We start from the raw sequence: 16,791 nt of genomic DNA on the forward strand, positions 1-16,791 counted from the left end.
CCTGACCCTCACGCCCCAACAGAGGGTACACATCAATGGTTGTCCAGTTTGGTCAGACTCAGTGCAGGCTTTGCACTGGGTCTGACCTGTATCTAAATCTCCAAATCGGTATTTTTAGGAAGGGACTTTTAAAAAAGAGAGCAATAATAGTATTCACCTCACAGGGTTATTAGGAGTATTAAATGAATTAATTCTAGTAAACCACCGAGAACGTGGTAAGCACTGTGCGTCAAATACATTAAAAAAAAAAAAATTGGGTGCAACGTTACAGGGTTCGTATGAGGATGATTAAATGAGACAGGTAAGCTGGCACCTGGCAAGCACTTAATCACGATTATCTTTAGGTCCGCAAACGGACTCAAAGGTGACAGGCCGTTAAGAAAAGAAGCTGAGCAATTTGCAGCCCGATGTTCCGTGACATCCAGGGGCGGCCCGGCCTCCGTCTGGGACGAGAATGCAACCGGCTGGAGCGGCAGGAACCCACCGATACCTCCAGGAGTCCCTGGAGCAGCGCTTCCCAGGAATCGCGTAGGACTCGGCGGGTTAGGAATCGCCGGCGCTTCGCAGGAAGCCTCAGTATCTCCGAGGAACGAGGGTCGGCCCGAGTCCGAGTGTCCCGGGCGAGCAGAGTCGCCCCAAGGCGCGGCCGCGGACGGAGCCCAGCCCGGGGAAGGACGCTCGGGGTTCCGGGTCCGCGCGCCGCGCGCCACGTGACTCACGCTCCGCACCACGTGGTCCGGGCCAGCGCCCGGCCGCCCCGCCCCCGCCCCGCCCCGCCCCGCCCCGCTCGCGCACCGCGCGCCGCTTCCGGTGGGGGCGGAAAGCGGAAGTGTGGGAGGGTCTGCGGGGCGGGCTCGGGGAGGTCCCGGGGGAGGATGGAGCAGTGAGCGGGTCTGGGCGGCTGCCGGCAGCGCCATGGAGACGGTGCAGCTGAGGAACCCGCCGCGCCGGTGAGGGGCCGGCTGAGAGCAGGGGGTGGGGGACCGGGAAAGGCGGGAACTGGCGGAGGGGAGGCACCGGGTGCGCCCCCGGAGACAGGGACCAGCCGGGCTAGGCGATCCTGGCACCTGCTGAGTGGGAGGGGGTCCAGCAGAGGCGAGCACGCGCCCAGGGTGATAAACGTGGGGCTGGCTGGGGAGAGAGAGCACTTGCTGTGGGCGGGGGGGGGATCCTGGCGGGAGGGGGCACTGCTGAAGGGAGCAGCTGTTGAGGGACGTGGGGACGAGTTAGGGAGAGCACCTGCCGAGGGCGGGGGCGGCTCGGGGGGAGGCCGTCCTAGGACCCATTCATTGGGGTAGGGGCGATGCTGTAGCAGGAGGAGAACCTAGAGGGGTCCAAAGTGTGGGTCAGGTACGAGCAGAGAAAGGCTGGGAGGACTTTCTAAGGGAAGGGGTCCCACTTGCGGGATGCGGTGGGGAGAATCTGTGGAGGGGGAAAGCTTTGCGCCTAAGGCTGAAGGCACACCGAGAAAGGGCGAAGGTGCAGCAAGGGAGGGCTTCGTGCAGGAGAGCATTTAGAGCGTCTTCTGGGTAGGGTCTGCACTCTGGGAGGAGTGTGACATCTTTTATTCCTGATGGCCCGTGCCTTCCTAGTTTTCCTTACATCCTCAGCTTTCCGAACCTGACATTAAGAGGTGGATTAGGAAGTAAGAGGATATTTTCAAGAAGGGCAAATAGAGGCCCAGAAGAGTTGAGATACAGTCCTAGGTGTTTCCTTCTTTGCCGTAGGTCTGGGTCATGACCTGACCAGACTGGGCCCTTTTCAGGCCTCTATTGTTTTGTATCAGCTCCAGATCCCGCTGCTACCTGGAATTGTTTTAAGTCGAGATCAGGGATGTGGCTGGTCCTAGAAAGTGTGAACTCTTGCGTTGTTGGTTTTGGCTGTCTCATTGATTTGCTCTGGGGACACTGGGGTCTGGTGTCACTTTGCCACATCTGGAGAAAAAGAGGGAGAGAGCAGAGATCAGGAGAGTCATGCTTCTTTGCGGTGCAGTGTAGTTAGCTTCTATTTCACAGAGATCTCTGACTTCCTGCAGCAGAATGAGCACTAAACTAGGAAGTGTTCAGTGTGTGGGAGTGTGGGGCAAAGGAGAGGTGCCTGGGCTGCACACTTGGGGTTTAGTTGAAGTACACAAATATTGCAGAAGGCAAATAGCTGGTTGAGATGGACTCATAATTCACCCTACTGTAGCGTGCTGAACGGAAATGATAATGATTCTTACATATACAGCACTTAGCTGGGTGCCGGGGACCGTTCTCAGTGCTTTCCGTGTCTCCTGGTGAACCACACGTAATTGACCTATAAAAATGGTAATTTTGTGTGGTTCACTTCATTATAACTCTTTCAGTCTTCACAACAATCCTACAAGGTGGTTATCTCCAGATCTCTATTTTACAGGTGATAAAACAGAGGCACAGAGAGTTTTAAGTGATTTGTGGAAGATTCCACAGTTAGTTAAGTGGCAGAGCTGGGGTTTTAAACCAGGCGGTCTGGTTCAAAGTCCATGCTCGTAACTGCTCCCTCTGATGCTGCCCTGGAAGTACCCCTGTTCCACAGGGCCCGTGTATGTTAGCAAGTGCCAGAGCACCATAGTGATCCAGCTATAAATGTACACTGGTGATGTTTCTTTCTGAAATGCATTCGGTTTAATTGAAAAGAGAATTAAGAATCTTGAGTTTTGTTTCTATGTTTGCCTTGTGTTATATAATCTTGGGCAAAAGAGTACACGTTTTTGTTTTTGGGCATGCTCATTCCTGGATCTTTTGGATTTTAAGAAATTTATTAAATGAGAAAGAGAAGGGCATTGCAGGGCTGAATTCTTGAATGACTGGTGCTTTCCTGCTCATCATTACTAGTGAAGTACCTAATCTGCAGCAGATTAACTTTATTAGTTGCATTAGATGGCTGTCTCTTTACTGTGTCTTCACATGGTCTTCTTTCTATACCTCTATGCGTCCTTATCTCCTATAAGGACACCAGTCATATTGAATTAGGGCCCACCCATATGACCTATTTTACCTTAATTATCTCTTTAAAGTCCCTGTCTCTAAATAAAGTCACATTCTGAGGTCCTGGGGCTTAGGACTTGAACAGAGGAATTTAGGGAGGGGCACAAATTTTCATTTATTATCATTTTTAAAAAATCATCAATTTATCTTACACATTTGTTGTACCCATAGCAAATTCTGAATGGAAAGTGGGATAGGTATACATAAATAAAATGAACCTTATAAGAGTCCTAAGATGGAGAAAGAGGCTTCAGAGTGAGCCAAACCTGTGAGTAACTACTTCATAAATACCCTTGTTTATGTTTGGAGAGATATGGTGGCTTTTCAGAGATTCAGTTGGCATGTGTTTCCAGCAAGGGATAGCAATCTCAATGCAAGAAATGCTCTTTGTGTTCATGAGCTTGACGTTTGTGTGACTGAATGATGGGAGATTAAAGCTGATGGTTTATGTAGGAGATTAAGATTTTTAAAAGCGAGCTGGAGTTAGATAATGATAGTATGGTGGAGGATGTAGAGTGCAATTCTGGGATGCTTGGCTGGCCATGTGGCCATCTGACTTAGGAGAGGAGCATCTGCTGGTGTTTGGTCCACAGACGATGTGTTGGCCAGGCCTGTTCTTTTATGAGTGAGCAGTGAAACTACCTAGGACCTGGGGAAGTCCCAGCTGAAAGCTGACTCATCAGTGAGGCTGTTTTGTGCTTCTTCCATGAAGACTTATGGTATAAAATATCATTAAGAGTAACTTATCAAAAGATTTTCCATAGAAATCTTAATTATTGATAATCTGGTAATCCTTTTTAGGGGGTAATTCTGTTCTTCGGAAACTGACAAGGATTGCCAATAAAAGTTTGGGGTTCTGATCAGTACCTTCATTGATCCATTTAGGAGATATTTATTAGCCACCTCTGGGTTATTAGGCAGAGAGATAAAGATCTATTAAGCCCTGATCAAAAACAAACAAAAAACTCAAGTAGATTGTTTTAGAGAAGTCTCTGAGCAGGTATATACAGTTTGTCTGTCAGAGGATTATCAGGGGCTTGCAGCTGTTTTTCTTATGCCTGGGGCAGTTTCCTTTGTTATGTTGTGGTCTCAGAGTAATTGAAATAGTGAGTTTTGCTTTTTATAAACCACAAAGTCAACACTTCAAAAGAACACATTTCATCTTCCTTTATATAAGCTGTTTAATTATACTTGAGAAATGAGGTATTGTCCATTGTTTATACAATTATGAATTCAGTACTTCACACACACACACAAAATCTCCCTGGTTCATGCGATGTTCTTTCTGAGGTCTGAGTTCACTTCTGAAGTTTAAGAGGAGTTTCACTTCAGCCCTTTTTGTTTTGAAGCTAGTTTTTATGATGTCATTGGAATTTAATGTTTAGGACCTTTTGATTTTCAAAGGTCACTGTGGTCATTTTGTTAATTTTCAAGTTGTGGCAATTACTGACTTGGAGCATTTCACCATTTCTCTCGTGTGTAATCTTTGACATTTATAGAATCATGCGAGATTGTCCTTCAGGGATCAGTGTTTATGGGTGGATACACTCAGTGTGTTCAGGGATTTCTGTCTTTTCTTCTGGTTTTGTTATTTCCTCCAGGAAGGTACACATTTGTGTGTGTGTGTGTGTGTGTGTGTGTGTATGTGTGTAATTCAAGTCTTTTCTTGTAAAAACTGGTATTGTCCAGCTAGTTTAAACCTTTTCTCTACAAAGAAATTTCCAGTGCTATTACTTCCATAATTTCACCATTTCCTGAGCTCTCTTTTCTTTGTTGTCCTTTGTAGTTTCAGGAAACCATTGTGTAGAAGATATACACATACACACACATAAATATTCCTTGGTAAGCTCCTTTAAGCCCATTAATAAATTTCAGATGTCTCAGAGTTTTAAAAAAATTGTTAATTTATAACTTCTCATGTTTGTTATTTACTATGTCTAGCATAGTCAGAAAAGTCTGAATTATCTGGAAATTATAGGCAGCCATGTATCTTTGATTTTGGGGACTTGTTGGAAGTACACAGCTGCTCATGGGAGAGTCTCTTTCTGAGTCTTTTGAAATTCCTAGCTGCATAGTTCTTTTTCACGTTTGATCATGTCTAAGTGTATACCTTCCACTTTTTGTTTCTGTGATACCAATAGAATCCCTATGTTTTGACCCAATTACCAAAATCTTGCTTAGAGAGAGCAAGAGTCTCTGTCTTCCACTTTCTGTTTCTGTGATACCAATAGAATCCCATTTAAAATTGGCACCATAAAAAAAAAAAAAGAAAAGAAAAAAAAGAATCCCTATGTTTTGACCCAATTACCAAAATCTTGCTTAGAGCAAGAGTCTCTGTCTTCCTTGGCCTCCAGTCTGAGACCATGTTTTATTTTATTTTTATTTTTGTTTTTTTTTTTTTTTAATTTTTATTTATTTATGATAGTCATACAGAGAGAGAGAGAGAGGCAGAGACAGGCAGAGGGAGAAGCAGGCTCCATGCACCGGGAGCCTGACGTGGGACTCGATCCCGGGTCTCCAGGATCGCGCCCTGGGCCAAAGGCAGGCGCCAAACCGCTGCGCCACCCAGGGATCCCTGAGACCATGTTTTAATTCGTAGTTAACCTTACATTAAACATCTCTTCTGAAGAGATAATTATGCTATTTTAATTCATGGAATCTCAAGATTTAAATGGATTTCAAAGGTTCTGTCAAAGCTTGAATCGACTCTGTAGCATTTAAGCCAAATGATGATTCATATTCTGTTTAAGTTCTCCAGTGATGGGGAACTAGGGACTTCTTAAGGCAGTCAAAACCATTTGAGAACAACTTTTGTTAGAAAATTTCTTATATCTGTTGAACTGTAGTATGATGCTTGGTAGTTCTTTACCCTCTCGTCCTGATTATGTTTACCAGAGAGACCCAGGACAGGTGAATACTGCCATAGACAGCCTTTCAGCATCCCTTAAGACTCTTAGCTTGGGGCACCTGTTTGGTTCAGTCGGAAGTGTGTGGGACTCTTGATCTCAGGGTCATGAGTTCAAGCCCCACAATAGGTATAGAGATTACTTAAATAAATAAAGCTTTTAAAAAAGTCTGTTAGCTTGCCTTTGTTGTTGTTTACTAGTAGAAGCTTTATAGAGTAATTCCTAAGATGCTAATTGTAATATAATGCATTTTGTGGTCTAGTTGCTAGCAAGCAAAAAGTATTTTGTTTTTATTTCTTCATTCCCAGGCAGCTGAAAAAGTTGGATGAAGATAGTTTAACTAAACAACCAGAAGAAGTATTTGATGTCTTAGAGAAACTTGGAGAAGGGTAAGTACAGAAAATACAGGTAGACTGGTAGGTCCCAATATTTTTCTTCCTCCAACACCAGAAGGAGCTGAACCTTTCTTATGCCAATAATTCACAAACCTAAGGAGGAGGAATGTTACATATGACACTGCTCTGGGTAGGGGGGGTGGGTAAATGTATATAGCTTGAAATGCCCTCTCCCTTTTTCCTCCAGTTACTATTATAGACAGATTTAGTGATGCCTCTTCAACACCAAGGGCATCTATTGGTTTCTCTTTTATAGAATCCATAATTTACATGATTTTACGTAACAGCATTGACTAGTCTACACTTCATTTAAAATTTTTATTAATCATTTTTATTTGCTGTTCAGAGTTTCTGGTGCATTCGTAATAATTATTGTTTCAATAAAATGGAATTCAGCTTTTTAGTTAATGTAGCTTTGTGAAGTATAGTAAGTAAATCAAGGACTGTCACTACCTTCACAACTTCCAGGAGGTTGACAATTCCAGGTTGGGAACCAGCGGACTACTTGAAATCCAAATTTGTGAATAAGTGTATAAAATACTGCTGAAATGGTATTTAGTAACAGTGGTTTTTTGTGTATTCTTCAGTGATAGTTTCTGCATAAATAAGCAGGTGTGTGTGTGTGTGTGTGTGTCTACATGTTCAGCCTCTCAAGAGTACTTATAGTTCAAGAGAAGACCTGAAATACTTACTTTTTAAAATGTCTATTGTTTAAGTGTTGTGTGTCCTTGGAATCAAGTCTTATATGTCATTAAATTATTTTGGGGTTTAGTGTTATGTATGTCTAATATAGGTCAGCAATGTTAAACCTGATCCTGGATTACATGGCATAGGTTTTGTTTTCATGGATTGCCTCCTTGTAAAAAACATTAGTCATCTTTTTATAAGTTGGAAAAATACTCTTTGGAATGAAGACATCAACCAGAGAAGGGAAGTAAAAGAGGCCACCAGCTGTGCTGTTAGAAGACAAGTACAAAATGAATGCGAAGACTGCAAGCTGACTTGGCATCCTTAAAGGTATGGGAAAGTGATAGACCTTCCACATCTCTTGCCTGTCCTTTTCAGCTGTAGCTTGGTCTCCTTGCTAGTTTCCTCAATGAAGTGAGTCTAATGCCCTTCATCTCACAGTGTTTACAGGTTGAATAAGATAAAGCATGGTAGGCATAATTAAATGGGTAACTAACTTGTTTCTTTTCTTTTTTTTTTTTAACTAGTTTCTTTCGTTTTTGATAGAAGTGTGTTACAGTAGTATGGGCATAAACTCTGAGGTTATACCTGTGTTAAAACCCTTGCTCTACTGTTTATTAGTTACAATAAATGAGTGAGCTTGAGCAAATTACTTAATATTTTGAAGCTTCATAAACCACAGCTAAAAAGCAGAGATATTAGTATACCCGTCATTTGGGTTATGTCCAGCATTACCCAAAATACAAGATAATAGGGGTAAAGTACTGAGTATAGTACCTGTCACATAGTAAGTGCTCAATAAATGGCAGCTATGCTTATTTTGTTGTTAAGTCTACCCACTGAAGCATATTTCAGACTATATCATATCAAATTACAGTTAAATCTTAAATCCTCAGTATATTTAGGCATTCCTAGAGGGAGCCATGTTTGAGTTGATTGGGTTTGGGGAACACCAAAAGAAAACTACAGACAGAAAATATCTCAGTAATATATTCTGATAATATAGGAAGGGGCAACTAAGCTAATTATGATTGTTTTTAATTGTCTTTTAGATCTGTGCGTGGCTTCATCAAGAAACTTGGAATTTCCTTACAAAGATAAAACCAGCAAGAAAATCGAAATAAAGCTTCAGATCTTTCTCCTTGTTTTATCCATAGTGTTCTTTTAAGTGTTACCATAGATGCTTGGATTTCTGTCATCGTGACTGAATGAACCTGAACAAGCTTCATCGAACTAACAGAATCCTGGAGGAAGACCTTAACTCCATTTAACTGTTGAAATACAAACTGCCATGCCATCCTTTAATTGTTCTGGAAAATGAGTAGATTGTGAACACTCACTGACTTGTGCCTTATGAAATGAGCTCTGCCTGATGGACTGTGTTAGAGTCCCTGGAACCCACAGTTGTTCTGTATATGGAGGAAGTCCTGTGGATCTGTGGCAGAGTAGATCCAACACTCCAGACCAGGACAAGTGACCCACCATGCTTGGAAAGTATTTTGAATAAGAACTTAGCACCTTTTTCCTTCTATTATACTTAAAGTTTTACACCTTGACTCATTCAAGTTTTTGTCATAGGATAACAAAAACATCTTGCTCCTCATTTTATAGCTAGTGAGTGGTATTGTTAAGACTTATATCTAATTAATTTGGCTTCAGATACTACATTGTTTCTGTTTTTCCAAATTGATCCTTGCTTTGTATGGCTCATGTAGAACCCCTACTTCCCATGATTTTTGTTCTCTACTGGTCAAAATTCATTGAGTCACTGTAGTTTTTATTATGTAGGGAATCAGGTCTTACAGGACTTGCCTAAAAGCAACAATTACTGAAGCCTTCTAAGTTCTCTTCAGGTTACTGTAAGTGCGATATGTGGAATCATGAATCTTACTTGTTCATATAAGCTATTGGAGTATTCTTTGCTCTCAAGATAGTATAGGAAGGTGTGGGAAGTGTTCTGGTCAGGACTGCTGAGTATGTGCAGAGACCTCTCTTTCCATTTCAAATAGATAAAACTAAGGAGTGAAAATTAAATTTTTAGATAAAAGCACACATGACCAGCTATGGACCAGGGATGGAAAAGCTATGTAATAGTAAGAGGAGAGTAAAGCTTGCCCTGTCCTTGTCAGAAGATGGTAGGTGTGCTTCCTACATGAAGTTGTGGGATGGATGAGGCTCCCCATCTATGAACTAAAGGTGAAATAAATTTGCCTGATCACTGTTAGAAAATCTCATTGGCCTGTGGCCTGGGAAAAAAGTGGAGGTACTGGTTTGACAATAGGAACTGGGCCTTGACTGCATTCAGGTTTGGGATTTAGAGAGGCAAAAATCCCCCAACTCCTAACACAAAACCAACTTCAAGTTGTAGCATCTAGCTAACTGGATGAGAGAACCATGAAACCATCAAGATACATGAAATGCTCGTGGCAGTTAGCACTGTGTAGAGGAAAATCATTTGAGATAAAAGAAAACCCAATCAAGGAATATACTGCTATGGAATAATGAGCAGAACAAATGGGAGAATTCACATCTAAGGAAATAGAAACAATGAAGCAATCTCAGAAGGGATTTAACATGTTTGTTGATGATTTTCAAAAAGATACAAGGAGGGAATAACATCCTTAAGAACACCGGGTGATGAACAGGAGCAGATAGTTACAGGAAAAATTAAAGTTGGGAATCTTGGCAATGATTGAAGTTCTGGAAGCCCAAGAAGTTGGAAAAACAGTGAACTAGACAAGCTGAAAGAATTTGTGAATTGAGAGATAGAAATGAAACTGATCACAAAATGCAGGACAGAGAAATAACTGTTAGAAATCAGGTCAGCATGTATTGAGGAGCTGCAATATAAGTCTAATAGGAATTCTAGAGGAGATAATAGAAGAGATAGGAAATAGATAATGCTGAGAATATCCAGACTTGAAGAAAAACCTGTGCCCTCAAATGGAAGAAGCTTATGAAGTGCCAAATGAATCAACTCCTAGTTATTTTATAGTAAAATTGTAGAATGTTGAAGGATAAGGAGGAAATCTTGAGTGCTACCGGAAGAGAGATTACCTATGAAAGGTGATAATCCGATGATAGCCAACTTCTTAGCAACTAATAGAAACTGGAAAACTGTAGAAAGGGTGCTGAGGGAAAGCTAATGTCCAAGAACTCTATCCAGCAGAACTGATTCCAATGAGAATGTGAAATACGGACATTTTCATACATATAGGACCTAGTGTTATCAAGAATAACTTTATAGAATAACAGAATACCCAACAAGCAATGGCTGACCAAGAAGGGCATTTTATAAGGGCAACTAAGTAATAATAAAGCTGGGGTTGATGAATGATGAACTGGCTTGATAATGGTTTAGCATTTTTGTAATTATCTTAAGATGGCTGCATTAGTTTCACCCATCATGCCTTACAAAATGGTAACCAAAGTAGGAAAGGAAGTGGCAGGTAAAAATGGGCCTTCTTGTGCATTTCTCATCAGGGAAGAAAGCCTCTCACAGAATCCCTTCAGAATTCCCCTCAAATTTCATTGACCAGAGCTAGGTCCTATGCTTACTACTAGTTCAGTCACCAGCAGAAGGAATAGGAATGCTGACTATCTGGACTGCCGTATTTTATCCCCTAGGAACAAGCCTTGGCTGTCCCAGTGAATCAGAATTTTATCTTCATAAGGAAGAAGGGGCAGCAGGCAGGTATTCCATACACGGTCAGTGGTTGCCTTTCTCTGGGAAAAAAAATTATGTAACTTTTAAGGATCATTATACTAGTTTTGCCAACATAAGGGGGTCTGATGGGATGGAAATTTTAAAATGTGTTTTGCATATTTTTTTTTTTTTTAGTTTTATCTTACTTTCACTTTGAAATGTTCTGGAGCATCATTTTGGCAGCTAGAGCTCTCAGCTACTTTAATACATCAGGTGGTGCTGTTCTGTTGTTTTTTCGCCAAGACAGTGTGAAGAAATAGGTGGGTTTGGGAAGAAGGAAAGACTCAATTGTGTTTTCACTGACAGCCATCAAGGTTTCCAGTGAAAATGTAATCAGTGTGGGGTGATGATATTTGACCATAACAACTGTCTTGTAGTTTGAGTTGTCATTTTACAGGTGAGAACATTTAGGTATGAGAAGGTTAATATGTTTGCAAATGATGGCCAATATGTCATGAGGGTAGGGTGCAAATCCTTGGTCTTTCTATTCTAAGTCTCATGTTCTTTTGGGCCCCAAACTGAATGGACAGATAGCTTTGTATTTATTTTGATGATAAGTTCCTAAGGGAAGATGGAATAAAAGGCTTTGTGTGTACTGTGTTCACATGATACTAACATTTGAAGGGACTTATATTTTGAATTAGTTTCCATAATGTTTTAAGTATTATTGCAATTAAGGAGCAAGGATGGAAGGACCTTGTGGTACTGGAGTGAACACAAGAATACATAGATCTCCATTTCTGCATTCTAGTCTGGGTAGATATGGGGAGAACATAAGCTTTGTATTCAGACACATCAGGATTTACATCCTGGCCTGGCCACTTATTTTTCACCTCTGAAATTGGACAAGTCCTGTAACCTCTGAGTCTTTACACATTTTTCTATGAAATAGGGTTAATGACTTCTTCTGTTTATTTTTTGTAAGGATGAATTAGGATGATGCACAGTTTCTAGCAGACATCAGGCAGGCAATGCATGATAGTTACTATAATAGTGATTATTTTAATTGAATACCTTCAGTCAAGATTAAATGTGAAATTAACAGTTTTTTCCCCAAAGTACTTTAGCTATTTCAGTTTTACAGTTATAAATAATATAGGTGTATTAGGCACTTAGGGATATAAATTAGAACCATGAGTTGCCTTTGTTTTACCACTTTTTATCTCTGGACTCGCGTTGCCTTTATAAATGTTCTCTTTCCCCCAATCACAGGTCCTATGGCAGTGTGTACAAAGCTATTCACAAAGAGACTGGTCAGATTGTTGCAATTAAGCAAGTTCCAGTGGAATCAGACCTACAGGAGATAATCAAAGAAATCTCTATCATGCAGCAATGTGACAGGTAAAGGCATGTGGTGTTACTTTGGACAGAACATGGTTTTGGATTAGCTGTGATTATTTGGAGTTTAACACGTACAGATGTATTTACTTAGAGATTTTGCGGAAGAGAAAGTTTAGGTGGAATCACTATGCATGTTCTTTTCAGAAACAAATCTGATAAAAAAAATGTGTGTTTTAGTAGCTAAATTTTTATAGCTTCTGTTTCTGCATAGATTTTTTTTGTTTTGTTTTTGCAGTAAGCTCCCTATTTCAAAACTAGGAAGAGGAGCCAGAGAGGCAGAAGGTGGTGGGGCTGGCTTTTTTTTTTTTTTTTTTTTTTTTCTCCGTCTGATAATGATCTCTTTTACTTCCTATTGAGAAAACATTTCTGTAGAGATAGCTAAGAAGAGATAATCAAAATACTTTTAGCTGTAGAAACATTAGAATATCAGATAGATCCATAAAAAAGAGCATTTTTAAAATGTATTGCTGTTCCTTCACATTTAAAAAAGAATTCTTCAAGCTCAGAGTAGTTAAGAATTTTATTTTTGAGGAACTAAGATTTGTCAAATGCTTTAAGCAGGAAGTCAGGCCACCAGGCAGCCGCAGAAAGGCACGTGATCTCTTCTGAAATTCAGTCACAACATGAATTGGTTGCAGTGATGGAGCTGGCTTCCCACTACTGTTTAAATTTAAGAGATATACAAACTTAGGGGCAATGCCAGCTCTAGAGAGTGGAAAGGAGAATGAGAGTGTCTTGCTCCAGAGGCTGCATCCATCCTCCCAAAGCTCTTGTGGTCAGCAGAAAGCTTAGGATCTCCAATTTGTAAAGTTTCAGCATTGGGGCAGGTGAGGCTGCCTATGAGGAAATTTGCCCAGGAGCCCTTAGATCTCACAGGCTTGTGAATGCAGTTACTTCTCTTCTTCTCCCTCCCTTCCTTTCTTTTATTCTTACACTTTTATGGTTATTCTCTACTAGATGAAATGTATTTCTTGACTGGATGGACCATAGTTTGGTAGAAGTTTTCCTTTCCCACCTCTATGAGATACATACAGTATAGAAGCTCTTTCCAGTTGGCACATTGAACTTTGCCACTCCTTTTTAAAGATTGATTTTGAGAGAAAGAGAGAATATGTGAGAGCTGGAGAGAAGGGCAGGGGGAGAAGGGGAGAGAATCTCAAGCAGACTCCCCATGAGCGCAGAGCCTGACTCAGGGCTTGATCCCACCACCCCAAGATCGTGACCTGAGCCAAAATCCAGAGTCAGATGCTTAACTAAGTCACCCAGGCGCCCCAAGGGACTTTGACTCTTCTGTTAGGTTACACAAGAGCTATGTTTCAAACAGAGTATGCAAATATGTCTAATTAAAGAAGAGTTATTTCGAAGAGCCTACTCTGCTAAGCATGGTAAGGAGTACAGAGAAGTACGGGGCAGAGTTCTTGTTCTCTGGGAGTTTAGAGACAAATTGGGTAGACCAGGCCTATATATGTATGGGAAAATCTAGCCGATGATACAAGATACATAGAAGACATTCCAACAGTAAATAGCTGAGATTACTTCCTTGTAAAGGCAGTAAATACTATAGGAATTTAAGGGAGGGAGAGCAGATGTGGGAACCTGTACCTCAGAGGCTTAACTCATCCATGTCTTCATTAATCGTGTGTATTTCCTGCTGTCCTTGTCATTGGCATGTTTCCCAAGAGTGAGGGACATTTGAAATTCTGAGCATTGATGAAACCGGGTACATTTTAGCATCTTTGGTAATAATGCAACATTATTTAGCCTTGATAACAATCTAATTAAAGCTAGTAGCTCTCAGTGGGCAGATTATTTCATTTTAATAGGATATTTGACTTTTCTCTGAAATCTCATTTGGTATCTCTCTTCAAGCTTGAGACCCAAAATTCCAGGTCTGATACTGATATTTTTTCTTTTTAAATTTTTTTTAAAATATTATTTTTTGAAAGAGAGAGAGATCAAATGGGCACACATGAGCAGTGGGGAGGAGCAGAGGGAGAGGTAGACAAGCAGACTCCCTGCTGAGCAGGGAGCCCGACATGGGGCTTGATCCCAGGGTCCTGAGATCATGACCGGACCAGAAATCAAGAGCTGGATGCTCAATGAACTGAGGCACCTAGGCTCCCCTTGAATATTTTTTCTTTATGATAGACTATAGTGTGATTTTTTTTTCTTATTATAAAATACATGTGACTTTTTGGAAAAATGTAAATAAAAAGAAAAGAAAATTACTTTTCCCTTTGGAGAGAGAATCATTTTAAATACTACTTGGTATATGTATCCTTCCATATCTCTTTTTGGAATTTCACTGTGCTTACTATTATGTAACTCTTTTCTTTTCTTTTCTTTTCTTTTCTTTTCTTTTCTCTTTTTTCTTTTTTGTTTTTTATAAGCAGGCTATCTTATGTCATCAAATATTCTTCTATAATATTTTCCATGGATTTGTGGTTATTCCATTATATGGCTATATCATTATTTTTTAAACTCCCTATTGTTGGACATTTAGATAGTATCTAAGTTTTTATTGTTATAAACAGTACTATGATGATAACTATTTATTTTTGAATAGCTATAGTTCTCTTCCTGGGAGGAACTGTAGACCTAGAAATGCAGGTTAAAGTACCCATACATTTTTTCACTTTGGTTATTTATTATTTAGAAAACGATAATTACTTCATATTTACATTTTTATCAAGAGGGCATCTATTTTAACCTTAAATATGAATAATTGATCTTTTAAGCAGAGAAACTAATTTTCATGTATAGAAGGCTGTTCACTTATTTCTGTTGTCACTCTCTCTTTAGCCCTCACGTAGTCAAATATTATGGCAGTTATTTTAAGAACACAGACTTGTGGATTGTTATGGAGTACTGTGGGGCTGGTTCCGTGTCTGATATCATTCGATTACGGAATAAAACGGTAAGTTTACCTTCTAGAACAATGCAGCTGAGCTAGTCTCTGGCCTTATATTCCTGGGCATTCTCCTACTGCCGTACCAAGAAAGATGACTGTTGAATTTCCTCTTTTCCATGATTCTTTCCCCCTTTATTTCTGGTGCCTCCTAAAAGTGGTGTTTTTGACATCAGCCCAATGCAGTGATATTTAGCATGTTTTGCTTATTTCATAGTGGGAAAGAAAATAGTGACTATCAAACCTTGGTGAAGCAATGAGTTTTAAATGTTTAAATTTAGATTTGGTTTTCTTCTCCTACCCAGCATGATTATAGATTTACAATGTCTGTATTCTATTAATTAGAGAATAATCTCTGTGAAAGATTATTTGCCCTTACTGTGATCACTAGAATAAAAGCTAGGAGTCGAGGGCTTTAATTCAGATTTAGTTGTTTATACAGTAAATATTTCTAGAACATTGTTCTAAACCCTAGGGATACAGTAGTAAAGAAGACAACAACCCTGTTCTTGTGCTTATACATTTTCTAGTAGGGCAACCAAAAAGCCAATTGATGGTAACTAGAAAAGAAATACCAGATAGTGAGAATTTCTTTGAAGGAACAGGACTGGTGGGGAGTGTTCAGTGAGCTACTTGAGAGTGGATGATGGAGAAAGGCCACTCAGGGAGGTGGCATTTAAAGTAAAACTTGAATGACAAGATGGAGCTAGACTTCTAAAAGAACATTCTAGGTAGGGGAATAAGTGCAAAGATCCTGAGGCTAGAACAGGTTTGGCACATAAAGAAGGCTGCTGTGAGGAAAGAGGAGAGGGTTGGGGGAACCTGTAGGAGATGATGTGAGATAGGTGAGCAGACCTGGATCCTGTTGGTATTGTTGGCCACAGTAATGAGTTTGACTTTCATTCCAACTACAACAAGAAGCTGTTGCTGCTGTGGCTTCTGTGTGGACTGTGAATGGATAAAAGTAGAAGCCAGAGACAACTTAGCCTTTAGTTAGTTAGTTAGTTTTGTTTTAATAAGAAAAACAGGAATAATACCTATATTAAGCATTTGCAGAATTGTGAAAATTAAATATGTGAAAGTACTTTGGATATTGTGAGGCACTATATAAATTATAAGGTTAAGAATATTTTAAAACTCAAGTCGTATCCTCAAAAAATTAAAAATAAAACTACCCTAAGATCCAGTAATCATACTACTGGGTATTTTCCCAAAGAATACAAAAACTAATTCGAAGGGATATATGCACCCCTGTGTGTATTGCAGCATTATTTACAGCAGCCAAATCATGAAAGCAGCCCAATGTCCATTGGAAGATGAACGGATAGAGAAGATGTGAGGTGTATCCTTATATGTGTATATATATTTATAAATATCATTCAACCAATCATTCAACCAAATTTCAATCAAAAGAATGAAATTTTGCCATTTGCCACAACATGGATGGATCTAAAGAGTATAGTACTAAACAAACTAAGCCAGTCAGAGAAAGACAAGTGTTGTATGATTTTACTCACATGTGGAATTTAAGAAACAAACAAGCAAACAAACAGAAAAAATAGACAAACCAAAAAATGGACTCTTAACACTAGAGAACGAAACAGATGGTCACCAGAAGGGAGGTGGATGGGGGATGGGTGAAATAGGTGAAGGGGAGTAAGTGCGCACTTATCATGGTGAGCACTGAGTAATATATGGAATTGTTGAATCCCTATGTTACAGACCTGAAACTAATATAACAGTGTATGTTAACTATACTGGAATTCAAATAATAATAATTTACAAAAACAATAAAAATAAAACTCAGTTGTAACTTTGGGTTATCTATATGACCATATCC

General features: G+C 40.0%; 1 protein-coding gene across 4 annotated transcripts in view; it reads left to right on the plus strand.

Moving 5' to 3' along the window:
• Positions 1 to 800: 800 nt before the first annotated feature.
• STK4 (serine/threonine kinase 4) overlaps positions 801 to 16,791 on the plus strand; it is an 87,627-nt gene continuing 71,636 nt past the window's right edge. The window contains exons 1-4 of one of the 4 annotated variants that reach the window (XM_077873311.1): positions 801 to 950; positions 6,223 to 6,303; positions 11,915 to 12,043; positions 14,846 to 14,960. In XM_077873311.1, coding sequence (XP_077729437.1) covers positions 916 to 950; positions 6,223 to 6,303; positions 11,915 to 12,043; positions 14,846 to 14,960 — 360 coding nt within the window. In that variant the 5' untranslated portion in view covers positions 801 to 915. Of the gene's footprint in view, positions 951 to 6,221; positions 6,304 to 10,623; positions 10,705 to 10,837; positions 10,963 to 11,914; positions 12,044 to 14,845; positions 14,961 to 16,791 lie in introns of those variants that run through there. The other 3 variants (XM_077873312.1, XM_077873313.1, XM_077873314.1) reach the window with 3 other exon arrangements.

The sequence above is a fragment of the Canis aureus genome, chromosome 26, assembly GCF_053574225.1.
Source record: "Canis aureus isolate CA01 chromosome 26, VMU_Caureus_v.1.0, whole genome shotgun sequence".
NCBI lineage: Eukaryota > Metazoa > Chordata > Mammalia > Carnivora > Canidae > Canis > Canis aureus.